The sequence below is a fragment of the Mytilus edulis genome, chromosome 11, assembly GCF_963676685.1.
Source record: "Mytilus edulis chromosome 11, xbMytEdul2.2, whole genome shotgun sequence".
In the NCBI taxonomy this organism is placed as follows: Eukaryota; Metazoa; Mollusca; class Bivalvia; order Mytilida; family Mytilidae; genus Mytilus; species Mytilus edulis.
Window position 1 is genome coordinate 42,465,560 of NC_092354.1, and position 20,520 is coordinate 42,486,079.

Here is a 20,520-nt window from a genome sequence, read left to right on the forward strand (position 1 = left end):
TAATGCTATGTATTGGGTTAGAGAAATTAAACAATCATCTGTGCTCGTCCAGTTTTCGATGATATTTGTGATACCAGGATTACACTGAAAGCAAAACTAATTTCGTGTATGACTTCACTGAGATTACCAACATAACATTGCGCCATTAAACGTGTACTGTACAAACTCTTTTAAGTTCTGAGTGGTCTTTTCACAATTACATAAAAACAAATAAGTTTCGGGGTGATAAAATTTAGTGTAACCATGGTACAGTGCATTGTGATTATTTTCAAAGGTAAATTTCCTTTTAGTGACGCTTGCAGACTGGATTTTTAACTTTATCGGTGTCCGTTATTGGGAACAATTTTCCGTTTCAGAATAGCATGCATTATGGATAATATTTTCAAAGGCATAGTCCAAAAGACTGTACTTGACTAACAACGTCGCAAACAATTAAAATTCAATCACGATGTTTTCATTTTTCGGTACGAGCAATGGAATTACCCAGAATACATGAGATTATAAAACAAACAATTGTCCTCCTCTTACTACCTTCCCTAGCTACCCTTGTTTTTTTTTTATCATGGGAGATAACAGTTCAACTTCAGCTGATAAGAGATACATGCTTTCTGATATTCACATTATAATAGATTTAACGTTTCGTGGGAGTAATCATGCACCTGCCGTAAAGATAGTATTTGTATATAAAGTAGACAATTACATACGACTAGGACCCTTTCTCTTTATATCAACATGGCTTTTAAGTTATTGATTTTAATCATTACTTGTCTTGGTCCCTTGTTTGCTGAAGGTAAGAAAGTTTTATAATTTGTGCGTTTTACCAAATATCACCTTGTTTTCCGTTTGACCAAGTATTTGTATGTTATTGTTATTATCCAAGGCACGCTGCATATTAAGCATCATCGAAATGCACGATGGGTAATCACACAAAATATCGTGCCACACAACACATTATAATAGAGTCTATGCAAAAGTCCACAGGATTCCATCCTTCTTACCACATGTATATGTATCCTTGGTTAATTTGTAACAAAATAAAACTTTAAGATTAACAAACCCTTTGATTTTTATTTGCTAGTTTCTGTCATATTTCTGTTATATAGTATTTAATTTGTCAACCAGGAATAAATGCGTTTTTTTTCCACTATAATTTTCGACAGAAACAAACCGTTTTGACAGGTACCAACATTTTAAAGAATTTATGTTCAAGTAATAAAAAAACGTATAATATGCAATGAAGAACAGATAAAAAACGTTTGAAAAATATAGGTATGTTTTAAAATGTGAGAACTTTGCGGATATAGAGTGACTGTCAAGAAATCAATGTCATCAGCATGGACAATTAATAAAAAAAACTAACAGAATTACTTTATCTTTCCAAAAACATATGTCTGATGTCGGCGTTTATCGATATTCAAACTCAGTATTGGGATTTCAAGTTGGGCAACAGTTTTACTGCATAGCTTCGATAAGAGTCTTGAAAACGCGAGTAGCGAATTTCCTCTGTACTATCTTTGAAAATATTCAATATTTTTTCAGAAGATCCACTTAGCGAATACGTCCATGTGCCGGCAAGATATATAGCGCCTATTCCAGCTAACTCCATTCTAAAGGACAACACAAGTCCGGATCGAATGAGTGTCAATCTATGTGCTGCCAAGTGTACATTGTTGTTCCGGAGTGGAAATTTTCCATGCTATGCGTTTGAATACACCCCCGGTAGTAATATGTGTATTTATACCAATATTACAACGTTAATGCTAAATGCTGGTTATCTCAGCTTGAAACAGAACGAAGCGGTTCATTACTACGAGAGACCAAAAGGTAAGATTTAAAGGCGAATTTTCGAGGCGGAAAAAAGGGTGAGATTATAACTATAGAGCAAACTTAGATAAATGAGCGTAGATTTCGTAGATTTTGAAAACTCACGCAAATCAAAATCACATCAGCTAAAAAGGAAAAATTCAGAAGAGGATGAGAACAATTGGGAGGGGGTGATTACGTGTGTTTAAAACTATGAAGCAAATTTAGATAACGGGTGCTTTTTAATGTTTCCCTGCTTTCGGACGGTAGGTTTCGAACACTCAAACACAACTAAATCACGGGATCAGCTAAGAAATATAATACAAAATGAACGCTGCTTTTAGAATAGTTATTGTTCAATTTGTTTTAAAAAATCGACAACAGAAAATAAATCAATATATGATTGACTAAGTTTAGAAAATTGAATAGATAAAATAAATATTTGACATTAGTTTATATCAAATGTAATTAAGGACTCAAACATGTTTGTGGAATTTCCAAAGACCTCCTAAAACTAACTTATCGGACTTCTCTTGAACTGAATTTCAATGTGCGTATTGTTATGCGTTTATTTTTCTACATTGGCAAGAGGTATAGGGGGAGGGTTGAGATCTCATAAACATGTTTAAACCCGACGCATTTTTGCGCCTGTCCCAAGTCAGGAGCCTTTGTAAGTCTTGTATTATGTTTAATTTCAGTTCCTTGTGTATAATTTTGAGTTTTGTATGGCGTTCATTATCACTGAACTAGTATATATATTTGTTTGGGGGCCAGCTGAAGGACTGTGGGAATTTCTCGCTGCATTGAAGACCTATTGGTGACCTTCTGCTGTTGTCTGTTCTATGGTCGTGTTGTTGTCTCTTTGACTCATTTCCCATTCCCATACACAATTTTATCTAACATGTTACTAAGTTGGGGGCCAATGAAATTAATTTACATGTAGTTGTACACTTACAAATATATTTACAGGCAGTTTCAAGAACCTTTTTCATGGACAACCTAATACCGCATTGAAGGACCAAGGAAGCTATTTTGATATAAAAAGAAATGTAACTATAGAACAATGTGCTCATCTGTGTCTTCTTAGTGCGCAGACCGGATGTCTATCGTTTTCCTATAGCAACCAACTGACAGCGTGCGGCCTTAGCAACAAGTATCACAGCAATAATGCAAAAACGTCTCCTCCTATAATGGCAACACCTTTGTACGATCACTACCAGTTTTTTACCTGTACGTATATTTATCATTGTTGTATGAATATTAGAAAAGATGCTGCATATGTCATCTATATAATATTTGAATTTAAGATTTTAACTATAAGTTAATTTTCGCTACTCTGTTTCAAAATAAAAAGCTTTTGGAAAGACTGTACAACAGTTAGGAATTGATGTTGTACATGTATAAATAAAGGAATTAAAAAAAATAGAAAATTATGAAGGGTCCTTGCACTTGTTCTAATAGTAAGTCATTGAAAATTTGGTGGGAAATGATGCTCTATAGATTGTTTGTGAATTTAACGTTGGCGCCTTTCTCCTTTCAAAAACTATATACCTTTTTTTTTAAATTATCAAAGTATTTTAAACTAATTACAATATGACCAAATTATTGAAAAAAAGTAGGGATTAGCGAGTAAAATTGTTGATGGCACTACAGACACAAACAGAAAATCAAATTGACTATAAACTAATTGCACCGTACATTCGAATTAGGAATATGTTTGATTTCATGAACGTTGCAAATTGTACACTAAGTCTAGAACTCGAAATTCCGTACCGAAACATAATGTCATTAAAAAAAAAGATCAATTCTTCAGTGGCTATAAATCATATGAGTATACACACTAAAAGAACGATAACTCAACTTTGGTTGGGTATATTTTTATTCTGAATTGCTTTTTTGTACCATTGAATTAAATGACAAACACTCAAAACAGAAATTCATTTATCCTTTTCCCTGAGTAAAATATTTGATCATCAACGATGAGAATGAGAAAACCTTTTTAGAAAAAAAGAACGATCCCTGTATAGTTAAATGGTCATTATATAACTGAAGGAACAAATGATGAGTTAGGTATAAATTGTATTGTCTTTTTAATATCTGTAAATTATTCAGGAAAACTTTAAATGGTCATCTCATTATATATAGCCCACTTTGCGGTTTGTGCTTAGTTCATTGTTGAAGCTCATACGGTGACCTATAGTTGTTATTTTCTGCGGCATTTGGTCTCTTGTGAAAAGTTGTCTTATTGAAAATTACATCTTTTTTATATATTTTAGTAACCGTTAACTGGAGAATACGCAGCGTTTAGAACAATGGAAAACAAATACAATGTTTAAATTTCTTTACTAGTTTAACAACCTCTACAATTTCAGTCTTTTCATTATTTTTGTCGTGTTTGACGTATGTACATGTACATTTTTTTCTTTTCAACAGCCTGGCCGTGTAACGCAATTATACCAATGAACTACACTCCTACAGCCATAGCTTCAGTTCGATTTCCATACCAAGCTGTCCGAAATATACAGTGTTATTTAAAATTGGAGGCACCACCAGGACATAGAATTGAGATGACTTTTTCCACGGTATATTTTGGAAAAGACGTGTGTACTAATAGTGGGGATGGTATTAAACTGCATGATGGTGAAACAGTATCAGCTCCCGTCATTGGTCGTTTCTGTGAGAGAACCGGAAGTGCGTTGAAGGTCAGAAAATCTACAGCTAATTCACTCTTCGTTACATACAAAACTGGATCCGTCCCAATGGCTTTCAAAGCCGTGTACCAGTTTGGTAAGAAACATTTACGAAATTTTTCAACCAGATTATCATGTTTATATGCATAGAGATTGCAAAAAAATATAACTGGCAAGTCATATTATAAACTAAACAAGAATGTATTTGCTGAAAGTTGATTTATTCAATAAATTGAGACCCAAACTTCACAGTGCCAGCTTGTTTTATTCCATATAAGTATTTTAAATATATTTTGTCATTAACATGGATCAAATTATTGCCACTGAACAAATATAGACAATTCATGAGGGGGATAGGACCTTTATCGGGACTCCGGGATCGGGTGTTTTTAAGCTCGGGATTTCGGGATTTACCCCTTCGGGATCCAGGAATTCTTTTTTTCAAATTTCGGGATCCGGGATTTAACTTTATTTAAATTCGGGACCTTGGGATTTCGTGTTTTTTATCCCGGGATTTCGGGATCAGGCCCCCTCCTCCCCCCCCCCCCCCCTCATTCATAGTGCACGTTGGTTTATCTAAATTTAAACCATCGTTAATTTCATGGACAGTGTATATTGTAGTTAGTAAAGACTGTCCCTGTTAAATTTTTTGTATTTTTTATTTTTTTTTGCCTTTATAAATGAGCATATCATCGTAATATTATTTTTCAATTGTAATATGTTGTTTGTCATTTTTTAGTAAACCCATGTGAAGATCACAAATGTCAAAATGGTGCAATATGTAGTGTGACAAACAGGTCATATGTCTGTAATTGTCCACATGGTTGGTCTGGAAGGTTTTGCGAAGCAAACATTGACGACTGCGTAAACGATCCTTGTCTTTTTGGAGGAACTTGCGTTGACGAATTAAATGGCTACCATTGTCAGTGTTCAAAAGAATTTTCTGGAAATCGATGTGAAAAGTTCCTTGGGAAGTGTGCAGAACATCCATGTGTGCATGGCGCTTGCCACGTGACGTCTCGTTATAATTACACATGCAAATGCGAGAAAGATTACATTGGGAAAAATTGTGATCATAAACAGCAATTTTGTTATACGAATCCATGTGTACATGGGTCTTGTGTGGAAACATTTGGGTATTATTTGTGCCAATGTAAAAATGGTTTCACAGGTCAAAATTGTAACATTCCCGAAAACTTTTGCAAATATCGCCCATGTGCTAATGGAGTTTGCTCATCAGTTAACGCAACCTATCACTGCGCATGCTCGAACGGATTTTCCGGCAGGAATTGCGATATTATTGATAAATGTGCCAATATGAATTGTCTACATGGTAAATGCGTAAATATGAATGACACGCTGAAGTGTGAATGTGATAACGGATTCACCGGAAGTAACTGTGATGTCATGATAAATCAATGTGCAAAGGTCAACTGTTTCCATGGAAAATGCATTAACACGAACAATACGTTCTCATGTGAATGCAAGGAAGGATGGACAGGTATTATTATACAAAGTTTAAAATGTCATTGAAAATAAACTTAATGAAATATTTATAAATGACGAACAATAGACCCTCGTTATATCTTAAAAATGAACAATGGTCTATATTTGCTGCAGGAGATTTGTTCGATTCGCTTGATTTTATTTTGTATATTATCTGTAATTTAAGTACTTAGAATTAAAAATTCGATCATTTTTCACGAAAATGAGTACAAACGAACACTACTAAATTATTAGCATGTTGATCATGAACTATCAATGGTATTTTTCAACACTGTGTACTTAATTGAATTATCGAAGTACGAACACTTAGAACCTTGTTTTGTGGTAAATTATTTTACTTAAAAGCCTCTAACGATATTTAGTAAATATGAAAGCTTATTTTTCTGCTACAACATAAGTTTAATTAAAGTTACCGATATGTTTTACATTTTATGGGTCCAATTTATTTTGTAATTTTCGAAAGTATAATGATATAAATTTAGGAAGCTGGCTTGTCGTGTTTTGGATTTTTTTTTGTCTGGTTTTCAGAATCCTCTGGTTTTATCCATTTGAATGCCTTAAAACAAATTGCCCGGTGACCCCCATTTTTCTTTTTGTGAATCTTTTGCATGTATAATGATAAGCCATCTGTATAAGTCTTATAAAATTTTAATTACTTTTTAACAGTTTTTGAGAACTTCAACCTGTCAATGATAAAGCTATGAAAAGTCACGAGAGAATATTTTCCCGCCAAAATTTCAATGACTAATATCTCGAAAACAAGCACGGCGACCTATATATTTTGTTTGCTCTTTGGATTCCTATATTAATCCCCTATCAATATAAACTAGTGTTTTGAAAAGTTAATTACTTTGAAACTGAGAAGCCAACTCCCTTAAATGCTTTGTCCCAATAAAAGTTTCGAAATTATTTTCTTTAACTTATCGTTTAATCCTGTCCCTATAATGGGATTTGAAGAAGTTTTAATTAATTTTTACAATGTGTTCTTGCGATTTTATACCATTTAAGACAGTTAAAGGCTATGAGATGAACACATTTGTTCATATGATTTTTATGATTTGTAGGGTGACCGTAAATAAGATAGCAAGCAGGAATCGGTTTCTCAAAAAACTTATGACTACAATTGATCCTAAGTTATGAACAATTTAGTATACTTACGACAGATCGTAATCCTAAGTTTTTTGTGAAACTGACCCCAGGAACCTACATTTGCAAGATAATTGTCATATCTAAAGAAGTCATAACTCATTTTTGAAAAAGAAAAGATCGGTCATTGCGACAAATATATATTTTGAATGTCCTATGGTCCCTGGATCTAGATTTTTAGGGGGAAAAAACATCAAGAAACGTTTTTAATAATAAAAAAAAAAAAAAATCACTAAAAAATATTTCTTATGCAAATGAGGATAAATCTTGTTTTTTTTCTGTATTCTACCCTCTAGCTCGAACACTGGAAGATCACAAGTTGCAGCTAAAAACAAAACAAAATCACCAAACACGTATATAAAATGAAACATACAAGAACACGTTTCTAGATAACGTAAGCACGCGCAAAATACTTAAATAAAAGATGGATAAAAATCTTAAAAAAAAACAACATTAATATAAAACACACATTCCCCTGATAAATCGGAAACTTTCCAATTTTAAAAGCAATTAAACACTATTCCTTATTTTAATCATGCAGGTTCCACTTGTGAAACTGATACAGCTATTGATCCATGCGATAAAGCGCAGTGTGGAATTGGCCTCTGTGAGGCTCTTCATGGTAGCCGAATGGAGTACCGTTGTCTGTGTCCAAATGGTTACCATGGGAAAAAATGTCAGTCACGTGGTGTTACCAATGAAGACAAGTGTAAGAGTTTTAATGAACTTCCTTTTCATTATTAACGAAATGTTGATGTTCCTATGATGTGGTACATGTTATTACTTACTTACTTGGTCTTTGTTGTGTCTTAATTATGGCACACAGGGCAAGGAAGGTTTTCTCGTTGGAATATGTCTTTTGGTAAACATTAATTCCTGGTGAACTTTTACTTTCTTGTTATAAAATACAGATAAATGTAGAATATAGGCAGATGAACGTTCTTTGTCCACTATACTAAAATAATAAGTTAATGATTAAAATGTCTAGTGGTTTCATTTTTTAATATCCTTGATCCACGACTTATTTTTGTTTAGTGTAGAAATATAGCATGTGCTATTAAGGAACGTATTTCAATTACGTTGCTTTTTGAAATTTCATGACATACCTTACATATATCTTAGATACAATAGGATATATATCATTTTTTTCAGTCCACACTAACTCTAGACCTTGTGAAGAAGTGCAATGTCTTAACGGTGGCAAATGTAAAGATTTGAATGGAAAGGCCACATGCAGTTGTAAGGCTCCCTTTAGTGGAAACTTCTGTGAACGGAAATTAAAAGATTGTAGCTTTCTTCCGTGTTTCGCCAATGCAACATGTGTGGATACCAGGTTGGGACATGTGTGTATTTGCCCAACGGGAATTGTCGGTCAAGCTTGTGACAGAGTAATGTCCCCTTGCATTAGTAACCCATGTAAAACTGGTATCTGTCAAGAATCCAACAACACATACGGATATAGGTAAATAGAAAGGAGTAGGTTCAGTAAGACCCCTTTTTGGCCCCAAAATATAGCAGTCTCACAAAATTATGAAAATTTAATCTTTTAGCTATTTACTGGAAAGTAGAATGCTTCTGCTACATAAATATGGGCTGCTTTTGACAAAACAATGCACATATATCCGGTATACTAGCATCATTAAGTCATGCTAAATTACTGAAATCTTCACAATTTGAGCATTTTAGTTGAATTTTAAACGGTTTTCGTCTAAAATAAAAGTGGCCGCATTTGTGTTCATTCATAATATTGAACTGTAAGTTGTATTTGATGATAATACATAACATATATAAAGGTTGAGGATGAACACGGATGCGGCCACTTTCATTTTTGACAAAAACCATCTGAAAAGTGACGTTTTTTGGCATATTTGATAAATTTTTCATATTTAAGCTTGAATCGGAGCGTTTTTAATTACTAAATCAGTTAAAATTCTTTACAGAAACTAATTGAATCAATTTAAATAGACACTTAAGTGTTAAAAAAGTGTCCAAAATCTTTCGTTCGATGAACGTGAAATTTGGGGCCAAAATCGGCCCTTACCGGACCTACTCCTTTGTGTAAGTTTACACTATTTTGTGTTTTTTGTTTAATTAATTGATTGATTGATTGTTGGTTAATTAACGTTCATAAACAAATATTTCATGCATATTCAGGACGAGACTCTGTTTAAGCTCTGGTGTTAGATAATATATTCATAATGTAAGATAGTTATGATATTCATAAGCAATACTAGGACAACGAAACGTGTCTTGTTTTGTTGTGTGCTTTCTAATTTAAAAAAAAAAAACGAATTTTCTGCTGTTTTTTAATTTCAATTGCGCTTGTAAAATTTCAGCTAACAAATAAGGTCAATTTACCTCAACTAATGTTTCAACTGTACATCCGAAGTTGATATAGTACGATATAGCCTGTTAAATTTCAAAGTTTCGTGTGAAAATAGCAACGTGGTTCCTCGGTCCGAGAATGAAGGCGATCGTTTCGAATTCAAAATTTTATTTTAACCGCACGCATTCATTACTTCTTCATTACAATTACTATAAACATACAAAGAAAGACAATTTCGTAAGAGAGGGAGAATATACAAATGAGGCCCCTCATGGGGGGGGTCCTAGTAATCACATAATCACCATTTTTTTGCCAATATAATCACATATTCATTAAATATTTGCTTATCTTTAGTAATCAAATAATCATAAACTAAAAATACAGTCCTAGGTAATCAAATAATCATGAAATATTTGGCTTAATAATCAAATAATCATTAAAAAAACGGCCAAGTAATCACATAATCAAAAACCCCATGAGGGCCCTCACAAATTTAAATTGTAATAAATTGGACAACCCGGTAGAAAAGGGGCGAAGACACCAAGGAAAAGTTCAAAACTTTTAAGTCCAAGATAAATTGACAGTTAGGGCATACCTGACACCACCAAAGAGTGATATCATGTATTCCGGAAGTGAAGTAGATTCTGCCTCACTTGTTGCACCCGTTATGTTGTTCATGCATTAATACACAGTTATTGTCGAAGATCATACGATGATCTGCAGGTTTTATTCCTTCTTTGTAAATTATGATATATATGTTTCGCTTGCATGAAAAGTCGTGGAACAAGACACAGCTAGCTTACATTCTGTCGGCATTTTGTTTTGAGTCTGTGGTAAGGGTAGTTTTCAACATTGATAAAACTCATTTTGAAAAACATTTGTTTAATTTTACAAAATATGAACAGAAGCTAAGTTTTTCATCCTTTAAAAAGTGTATCCAGAAAGAAATTTCTGTATTTTTTTTTCCTGTATTAACGTTAACACATTTACCTGTTTCCATTCTTCTTTTTTTCTTTCTTCAGAAATATATTATAATAGTAAAATTAAGATGCGGTTTAATCTTTTACGTCAAACCTTAATGGAAGTTTACGAAACTTGGACAACAGCTTCTTCATTATCAATATATTGCAAAACTTTGAATAATTTAATTTGTTCATTTTTTTGTTTGGACTAAAAATACTCTTGGAACCCTTTACACTGTATTCTGTATAATAATGGTCTTACATGTATGTTATATTTTATACTCTAAGGGACGATAATTTGATATTCAGTGAAAAGAGGGGACAAGGCTGAAGCCTTACATGTATATTTTGGAAATGATTATCCCGGACCTAGTGAGATTAGAGAACAACACACGCATAACGGTTGCCCTTTATGATGTTAATATTTTCGTTTATGACACAACCGAATGCAACTTTGGCTGTATTTGAACAAACCATGAGCACCATAGCGGATGTTCCTAAATTAAAAAATAAGTGTCACTCTGCTTAATGCGGTCTTGCCGAGGAATTTATAGAATGTAGGACAGAAAGTCACCGGACAAAAAGTCAAAGACAAAAAGTCACAATTCATTTTTTCGAATTATTTTCTTTGAAAAAAAAACCGCTTATTTCTACAAAAATATTTTTGTATTTTTCTTTAACTATTGTATATAAACCAACTTTGTAAATAAAATTTATCAAAAAATTATCTAAGATGATAAAATAATTGTTAAAAAAACAAAATGTCAAAGTGGCTTGGCACTTAAATGGCTTCATGGTGCCTAGAAATCTTTCTTTTGCGTGATTAAAATTAAATAATTCTTCATTTCTTCAAATATAATGACACATTTCCTAAACTTTAATATGAATATATGTATTGAAAAGTAAATATTTCAAGATATTTTTCTTATATATTCAAACAATTGTCAACAGATTATTTGTGACTTTTTGTCCTGTGACTTTTTGTCCTGCCAAATTTGTGACTTTATGTCCTGTGACTTTTTGTCCTGTGACTTTCTGTCCGTTTACCTTGCCGAGCACAGGTTTGGGTACAGACCCATTCGGCAATCCTCGGTAGAATCCGCTACTCTCCTTCTATCTAGATGACAATCGTAACTACTCGGCCATTCTCGCTACGCAGTACAATAGTTATTTCTTCGTGCAACCAGAAAGGCCGAGTTGTTCCGATTGTCTAGATGAGGGTACGGAATCGGCCGAGTTGAGACGAATGGGTACAGACCGTGAGTTTGTGTTTCTCGGTTGTTTGCTTTTGTGTAGATTTTTATTGATACTTTCGTATTATTTTTTCTGTTTTAAAGTATTGTCTTTGATAATAGGGGTAAGACCTTAAATACCTTTCAACAAATAATAATTATAGCTACTGTATATATTTGTATCCATATATTTTAACTGTGTTTTGTACACGATGATTGTAATGGCTATACTGTATACATTTTTACTTATGTTTTTTTTTTTAGATGTGTTTTGTACACGATGACGGGTCATAATAATGTCACAATTACTTCAGTAATTATACCACCTAACAATAGTAAGTATCATATATATATGTAATAATTGTGTAAATGACAAACAACAGATGTCAATTTCATAAACACCTTGATAGAAATGTGTCATTAATGAGGGTTTGGAGGGGGACCTTCGATTTTTTATTCTTTCATTTTTTAAGTATTTTTTTCTCTGTGTCTGTCAATTTCTTTTTTTATAGTGTTACATGTAGCACCCTACTTATCTTTATTCTCTTTTTTTTAACTATTTTTCGCAATTTCACCCTTTTTTAGCTGCTTTTACAAATATTCTTTATTCTTTTTAAACTATTTTTGTCTTATCCTTTTTGTTGGTCCATTTTTCTGTAACACATATCCACTATGATGTAAACCACATTCAAACCCTCATTATATGATTTGCCTGTGGATAAATGATCGTTCAATTTATGAAACTTTTTTATTGATAGATTTGAACTTATTTTCCGGTGATTCAGTTGATTTGTTTAATTCTGTTTCAATCAATGAATTTTAATTAAAAATGATTTAAGTAATTTGATTTAGACGTATTTTCCTTTTAATTTTTCCTTCTTATTTATTCGTTTTATATTGTTTATTTATGATGTCAATTTCACTCGTTTTCATTATCATAATTCATCAATCATTGAATTCATTCATATTGTCATTTTTAAACATTTCATTGACAAATTATTCGCGCGCGAATTTTTAAAAGGTAAGTGCAAAATTTTATCATATCTATATTTTTGGTAGTACCTTCTATTAATGTTATACTAAGTAATGCATTGATTAAAAGTGCGAACTCATTCATACACAAACACACAAGTTATCATATTCTAATGTTTTCTTTTATATTATATTTTTTTATATTGTAACCATAAAATATTATTTTATGATTATGTTTATTTCATTCCTTTGATTATTGGTTGATTTTCTATGACTTTGTGTTCAGAAAAAACTACACTAAATGTAAGTATTAAGCAATGTAAAATTAATTATAAACAATAAAGGATTTTCAGTATCTATCTTATTAACTGATAAAAGCTTTTTATTGAATTACAAAATAACACGATTTTTTTTTATTGTCAAAACATCAAGATTACAAGTGGACAGAACAATCCTATTCTGAAAGTCGGGAAAGGGCCTTAAATTTTGCAAGAATTTGGAAATAGGCCTTTATTTTCGTAGGAATCTGGGATTCACAATGATCTGCATTATTTTTTTCGGGATTTTAATTTACCCCCTCCTAACGGCCCTTTTACAAAATTTTACTAGAATGATAATTTATTTACCCCCGTCCCAACCAGAGACATTTAAATATATATATATATATATATATATATATATATGTATGCCGCAACACACAGATGAGCAGCAGCATTTCCTAAAAAGTAATTTATGAATACCTGAAATACAGCTTTTTTCTGACAACGAAAAACAAAAAAATATCGAAGAAAGATCCATTTTTTCTCTCCAAATATTATAACATTGTAATTCTTTAAAAAAAACTGTTAAGTATATATAACTTATTACAATGTATATGTTTATTTATTACTATGATGGTGTACTACAACTGGACTCTGCTGATCTACTAGTATACCAAAGGTATGTTTAGTCGAGTGTCATTAAGTTAAAAAAAATGTGTGTGTACGTAACATTGGTGAAAAAACAGCACAACAGCAGGGATTTTTGTTGGGGAGGGGAATCCCTAATCCCGCTTATTGTTTAGTGAGTATCCTGTATTATCCTGCTTGTAGTTGCCATACTAGTGCATGTAATTTCCCGTGTCCTGCTGGACTCCGTTTCCTGTTTTTAAGCTTTATTATTCGACTTTTCACGTGTCACGCTAAAAAAAAACCCAGCCAATCTCGCGTCACGCTTAGACCCCAATGAGACCCACTCTGTACTGCATACAGTTATTTTGATTTTAATCAATCATGTAATAAAGAAATATATATAGGTTGATATAGGGTTAATGCCAATGAGACAATTCTCCATCCAAATAACAATTTATAAAAGTAAATGTTTGTTTACTCGGTTAAAAGCTAAATCAGAGTATGCAATGGAATTGAACCGTTAACCCAGATAACATTTACTTATATTTTGATATAAACAAATCACAATCCAGGCAATATATTGTTTCTTGCGTGTTCACTTTCCAAAGATGTAAACAGGAACCATCCACAATAGTAGTCAAAATAGTTATGATGTTTTGAGAGGCTTGTCTTTTTTTTTAATTTGCTTTGATGCTTTCTACAACGTTGCAGAAATACGTCACCGCAAAAAAAAAATAAAAATAAATAAATAAAAAATAGCCTTTCAAAATATCATATTTCGACTACCTTCGCTGGCGCATCTTACTAACAACTGACCAGTCTTTTTACTTGTGCGTTTAGATAGTATAGTTTTTGGTAGAGTGCACACAATTGGGAATGATTTGCTATCAATCAAGAATGACAAATATATATTAAATTATTGAGTTTAATATAGCATGGTGCAATAACATGAAGCTTTTAGAAATAAGACTTTTGTATGAATGCACTCTCCATCCATGTCATAATTCGTGAAAAGTAAACCAGTGTAGGTCAAAGTACGGCCTTCAACACGAAACCTTGTTAACACAGAACAGCAAGCATTAAAGAGTTCCAAAAGTGACTAATGTAAAACCATTCATACAGGAAAACCAACGGTCTTAACGATAAACCAAAAAAAAAACAAAAAAACACGAGAAACGTTAGAAAGAATAGAATTCAGAATCAGACTCTCTGTTACTTTTGATTTTAACGATATTACCTTCCATCATATATATTATGAGGTAGTGAAGTCATTGATTTTATATGCTTTATACATTAAGATTGTTTATGTGTTTTAATTTGCTTGTCGTTTCCTCAGATTAACCTTTTTTTTAGTTTTAGATTAGAAAAACAGGTTATAACACTTCAAGAGCGAAAAGAGCTAAACGGCAATCCCTAGATTCTTCGATCGGGTTAGTTTAATTTTCTAAAAGGCTTTATTCTTATTATTGTCCAAGATGCGCATCCATGATTTGAAAAGGGGAGAGAACAAATGTGCTACGTAAGTAATAGAACATGTAAGAAGTCTATGCGATGAGCATATGCATGTATGTAGCTCCTTAATGTAATGCAGCCCCCTTCCCCATAATTTCAAAACAAATGTTAGTCTGATACACAATGACATAAATGTCAGGTCATTGGAAATTCGAACTTTAAACTTTCTTGTGTTGATGAATGGTTGTCCCTGGATGTGTATTCTATTCATAGCCGTTTTCTGTACGTTATACCACCTACATAATTTTCTTAATATAATTTAAACACACAGTGGTTCCATACAAATATATTTATAAGCTGTAGTAATCATTACACGGAAAATGATAATATGGAGTGCATATATAACACATTTAACAGTGTCAAAGTAATAGCATCTAATATTTCCCGCAATGATATATTTTTGGACTTATTTTATTCTATTGCAAACAATTTCGTCGACTCGGATATAAAAAACCAAAACACATTTTTTTCCATAACATACAAGAACAAGATTCTTTTTTAATTTTCTCTTTTACTTGTGTCTACACTGTCACTCAACTGTTAATTCAGGACGATCCCTACCTCAGGATTGTGGTGAGTGAAGCAAAATCAAAGAAAACAAATATAGATAAAAGAAGATGTGGTATGAGTGCCAATGAGATAACTCTCCATCAAAGTCACAATTTGTAAAAGTAAACCTTTATAGGCCAGAGTACGGCCTTCAACACAGAGCCTTGACTCACATATAACAGCAAGATAAAGAGAGCTATAATGCTTTCAATTACTCTGACCTGTTCAATGTTTTCAAACTAAGAAAAGCAAACTAAACGATAACCACGGCGTTGAGTTGTTTCTAGTTCATGACACATATCACAACACTACAAGTATGTCACTTTAATTCCCTTCATAAAACAGCTCTGTGTAATAGATGATTACAAAACTGATCTATTGTTTGATTTGTCACGATTGTGAAATGTAAAACAGTGTGCACTAAAAAAGTAGTTTTATAACATCATTTTAGGGACCACCAACGAGCAAAGGATACGAAAATAATAACATCGAACTTTCCATACATAAGTCATTGTACGCTGACAATTAAAACAAGATATCTGTTCTGTCTTTTTTTATTTTTCACTCTATTCAGTCCTGTCTTTTTTATTTTTCACTCTATTCAGTCCTGTCTTTTTTATTTTTCACTCTATTCAGTCCTGTCTTTTTTTATTTTTCACTCTATTCAGTCCTGTCTTTTTTATTTTTCACTCTACTCAGTCCTGTCTTTTTTATTTTTCACTCTACTCAGTCCTGTCTTTTTATTTTTCACTCTATTCAGTCCTGTCTTTTTATTTTTCACTCTATTCAGTCCTGTCTTTTTATTTTTCACTCTATTCAGTCCTGTCTTTTTATTTTTCACTCTATTCAGTCCTGTCTTTTTATTTTTCACTCTATTCAGTCCTGTTTTTTTTATTTTTCACTCTATTCAGTCCTGTTTTTTTTATTTTTCACTCTACTCAGTCCTGTCTTTTTATTTTTCACTCTATTCAGTCCTGTCTTTTTATTTTTCACTCTATTCAGTCCTGTCTTTTTATTTTTCACTCTATTCAGTCCTGTTTTTTTTATTTTTCACTCTATTCAGTCCTGTCTTTTTTATTTTTCACTCTATTCAGTCCTGTCTTTTTTATTTTTCACTCTATTCAGTCCTGTTTTTTTAATTTTTCACTCTATTCAGTCCTGTCTTTTTATTTTTCACTCTATTCAGTCCTGTCTTTTTATTTTTCACTCTATTCAGTCCTGTCTTTTTATTTTTCACTCTATTCAGTCCTGTTTTTTTTATTTTTCACTCTATTCAGTCCTGTTTTTTTTATTTTTCACTCTACTCAGTCCTGTCTTTTTATTTTTCACTCTATTCAGTCCTGTCTTTTTATTTTTCACTCTATTCAGTCCTGTCTTTTTATTTTTCACTCTATTCAGTCCTGTTTTTTTTTTATTTTTCACTCTATTCAGTCCTGTCTTTTTTATTTTTCACTCTATTCAGTCCTGTCTTTTTTATTTTTCACTCTATTCAGTCCTGTTTTTTTAATTTTTCACTCTATTCAGTCCTGTCTTTTTATTTTTCACTCTATTCAGTCCTGTCTTTTTATTTTTCACTCTATTCAGTCCTGTCTTTTTATTTTTCACTCTATTCAGTCCTGTTTTTTTTATTTTTCACTCTATTCAGTCCTGTTTTTTTTATTTTTCACTCTATTCAGTCCTGTTTTTTTTATTTTTCACTCTATTCAGTCCTGTTTTTTTTATTTTTCACTCTATTCAGTCCTGTCTTTTTATTTTTCACTCTATTCAGTCCTGTTTTTTTTATTTTTCACTCTATTCAGTCCTGTTTTTTTATTAGTTTATCCTTTATTTTTTTTTAAAGAAATTGTCATCTTGCATTTGGTATTTAATCAAGTTGCTCATCCTATCTGATTTTTACTCGACTCCTGTCTTGCTTTTTCAAATTTCGTTCTAGCCCCACCCTCTTGAAACTTTAAATTTTTATATGAAATTGCTCGAAAATTCAAAGAAAAAAAATACCTACATGACTTACTATTCGTTTTGTTTTTTTGAGGTTTAAGGTCCAACAGTTCACAAAGTGTAAACATGTTCATTGATATTTGAAATACAGTTCTGGCTGGTTATAATATGGTGACAGACAAAGCAACCACCGGCGCAGAGTTCATATGCATTCCTCGTACTTTACGTAATGTTAATGATAGCGTAACGAAGCATGGAACTGAATGGATATAAAATATGCACTAAGATTGACGCATTGTATTTTAAACCATCATTTTTTTCTTTGCGGTTTCATTTAAGTGTATTCATATGTTTATGACTAAACTATTACATTAAAGATGCAAAACGTTAATTGCTCATAAATGTTCAGAATAAATAAACAAACTTTTTTTCTCTTACAGATAAACAAGTGTCAGAAGAAGCGAGGATAAAATAAATATGTATTATATCAAACCATGAATATGATATTGATTATGTGAATAGGATTTTTTTTGATAACTTCGATCTAAACTTTCAGCTGACATTTATTGTAACCTCTTATTACTTATTTCGTCGTCTTTTTTCATGGTAGTTACTATGTATTATACATGTTACACTTTTCTTTCGAACTATCTGAGATGACTTAAATAGGATTCGTGCAGCTCAGTCTTCTGTTTTTATAGTGTAGTCAACTGGTTTGTCTTATCGTCGTCTTTCTCTTTGGCCTTGGTATTGTCAGTTTTTCTCCGACTTTTTTAAAAGTTTTAAATGTCCCTTGGCATCTGCTGTATATTTTTAGTATCTAAAATATTGACCCTTATTTTTTCACATGCCGACCCATCATATTAAGGTGGTACCCAACACTTTAATTAAAATTAATTTGGTTCGTTTAATTTTCTTGAAATTTTGACAAAGTATTTACTTTGACCCTTTGACAAAAATATAAAAAAATTTAAAAATTTGAACCAACCGTTTTATTACAAAAAATTACACTGGTTATATAGCAGTTTGACAAACACTTATTTTGATCATTGAGAAGCTTAATATTCCCTGAAAAACACAACCCAATTAAAACGTTTAGCTAATTTTACAGAGTTATCTCCCTGTAGTGTTAGGTACCACCTTAAAGGACTTTTTTGTGTAGATTATTTTTTATTGGTTGAGGAAGACGTAGTGCACGGAGAGAACCACCGAGCATTGAAAGGAACAATAACAATCCTAGTCAATTAAGATTGGAGTCGAGTGCACCGGTCACGTTTGAGATTTAAACCCATTATTGATACAATAGTTCGAATACCATTCCACTTTGGCACCGAATCACCTTATATACCTTGGAGAGCCGTGGTGTAGTGGTTAGTGCATCGGACTACTAACACAAAGGTTTGATTCCCGTTCAGTGATGAAAATTTAAGGGACTAAATTTTAGGCTCATTTGCGAGAATGGTTTTGAGGAAACGATGATAGTCCGTCGGAAGGGGACAATAAATGGCTAACCCGTGTTAAGAGTAAGCCATATCTGTTGCCCGTAAAAGACACCCTTGTAGATTTTGAAAAAAGAGTAGACTAATGCCGCTACAAGGCAGCACTCGCACCCGCAAAGTGGAAAGGGACTTATTTAAGTTGCAAAACTTATTTCCCAATCCACTATAAATAAATATGTTTAAACTAAATCGAAAGGAAATTAAAAAACACAAAGAGAAAAGAACATCCCAAACCGAAAGGAAATTACTTGTTTAGAAAGGGAAGACAAAATTCTAATATGAATAGACGAAATAAGAATAAATTTCAGAGACTATCAGAGATCTGCTACCAACATACAATTCCCTCGAGTATTAAGTCATTAAGATACACACGTGTCATTTACGTCAATCCATTATGAGATAACGTACTTAGAATTGTCATAAAATGTACCTTAGCTTAATAAAATTTATGATAAAAGTGTCAACATTTCGCTTTTTGAGGTTTGTATCAGGTTACTGACTTTGAATAGTCAAATACACTGTACTTTAACTTTATAAAAGTTATTAGTAATGCGTTAGCATTTGGCTTTTAGAGTCATTTTAATACAAGTTGATAATCAATATTTTAAACATAAAATTCAAATATGTGATGACATGCTTCACAAAAAAAACTAAGCATACGATAAATACATTATCGGGTAATACATTCAACGATAAATACATTATCGGGTAATACATTCAACAATAAATACATTATCGGGTAATACATTCAACTACACATATTCTCGTTAGTTAGTTAGCTTAGACAAATGCTATACATTGACTTCCAAAGAAACAATCTATGAAAAAAAAACCAGATGTCTATCCATAATTTTGGGTAGTTGGACACTATACGTAGGACACAATAAATGTAAACAGTTTACACAACGCATCGTCATTTACATTTTTTTAAGCCACATTCCTTGTCGTGTATTGTGAACCATATTCTGTTTTTTACAATCAAATACATTTGCATCATTCACAGGTCATATACCTTTCAGTTGTTTTCGATGATGATAGTTTCGGATTTTCATCTTTCTCCTTAAACATTCACCTTTTTCATAATTGGGATGATCATAGTTTCGGATTTGCACTTTTCATTTAAGCATTCAACCTTCCATTGTTCGGATGATCATAGTTTCTGACCTACGCTTTTCTCTGAAACATTCCGCCACAAACGACGCACATAATTGTACGTATTTACATGATTATTACATATATTCATCAAGCCCATCAATCAAATTGCATATTTACATCCAATTTCACACTTCCATGTGTCTTTTGCTCTAAATATAAACACTTTACATTGTTCTTGAATTATTATCGTCACCTTGTTACACGTGACCTTTCAAACAACACTTTCATGTACTTTTAGCTAACACTGAATTGATAGTATCGAAGGAAACAATTTCATGTTACGCCCTGCGATCTTTGGTTTACTACAAGCTTCCTTTTATGACCTTTTTGTCTATTTCCT

The 20,520-nt window shown here is 32.3% G+C and overlaps 1 protein-coding gene and 1 long non-coding RNA gene across 3 annotated transcripts; both read left to right on the forward strand.

Moving 5' to 3' along the window:
* Positions 1–728: 728 nt before the first annotated feature.
* LOC139495608 (fibropellin-1-like) lies at positions 729–13,308 on the forward strand. The gene is made up of 8 exons (XM_071283893.1): positions 729–790; positions 1,540–1,824; positions 2,773–3,033; positions 4,237–4,590; positions 5,233–5,994; positions 7,687–7,854; positions 8,298–8,607; positions 11,930–13,308. Exons 1-8 carry the CDS (start codon positions 733–735, stop codon positions 12,021–12,023), a joined length of 2,292 nt encoding a protein of 763 aa, XP_071139994.1. The 5' UTR covers positions 729–732; the 3' UTR covers positions 12,024–13,308.
* A 22-nt stretch (positions 13,309–13,330) lies between these two features.
* On the forward strand, positions 13,331–18,045 carry LOC139495621 (uncharacterized). Of its 2 annotated transcripts, none has more exons than XR_011657410.1 (3): positions 13,331–13,576; positions 14,881–15,046; positions 17,967–18,045. It is a non-coding gene; the product is annotated as an uncharacterized lncRNA (long non-coding RNA). The 2 variants fall into 2 exon arrangements; XR_011657409.1 differs by having other exon boundaries at positions 14,881–14,957.
* The last annotated feature ends 2,475 nt before the right edge of the window (positions 18,046–20,520 follow it).

Excerpts from the sequence above, each read along its gene's own strand:
- LOC139495608 (XM_071283893.1), top strand. The coding sequence starts at position 733 with ATGGCTTTTAAGTTATTGATTTTAATCATTACTTGTCTTGGTCCCTTG. Across the intron at positions 791-1,539 it reads TGGTCCCTTGTTTGCTGAAG|AAGATCCACTTAGCGAATAC; the intron begins GTAAGAAAGTTT and ends ATATTTTTTCAG. Across the intron at positions 3,034-4,236 it reads TCACTACCAGTTTTTTACCT|CCTGGCCGTGTAACGCAATT; the intron begins GTACGTATATTT and ends TCTTTTCAACAG.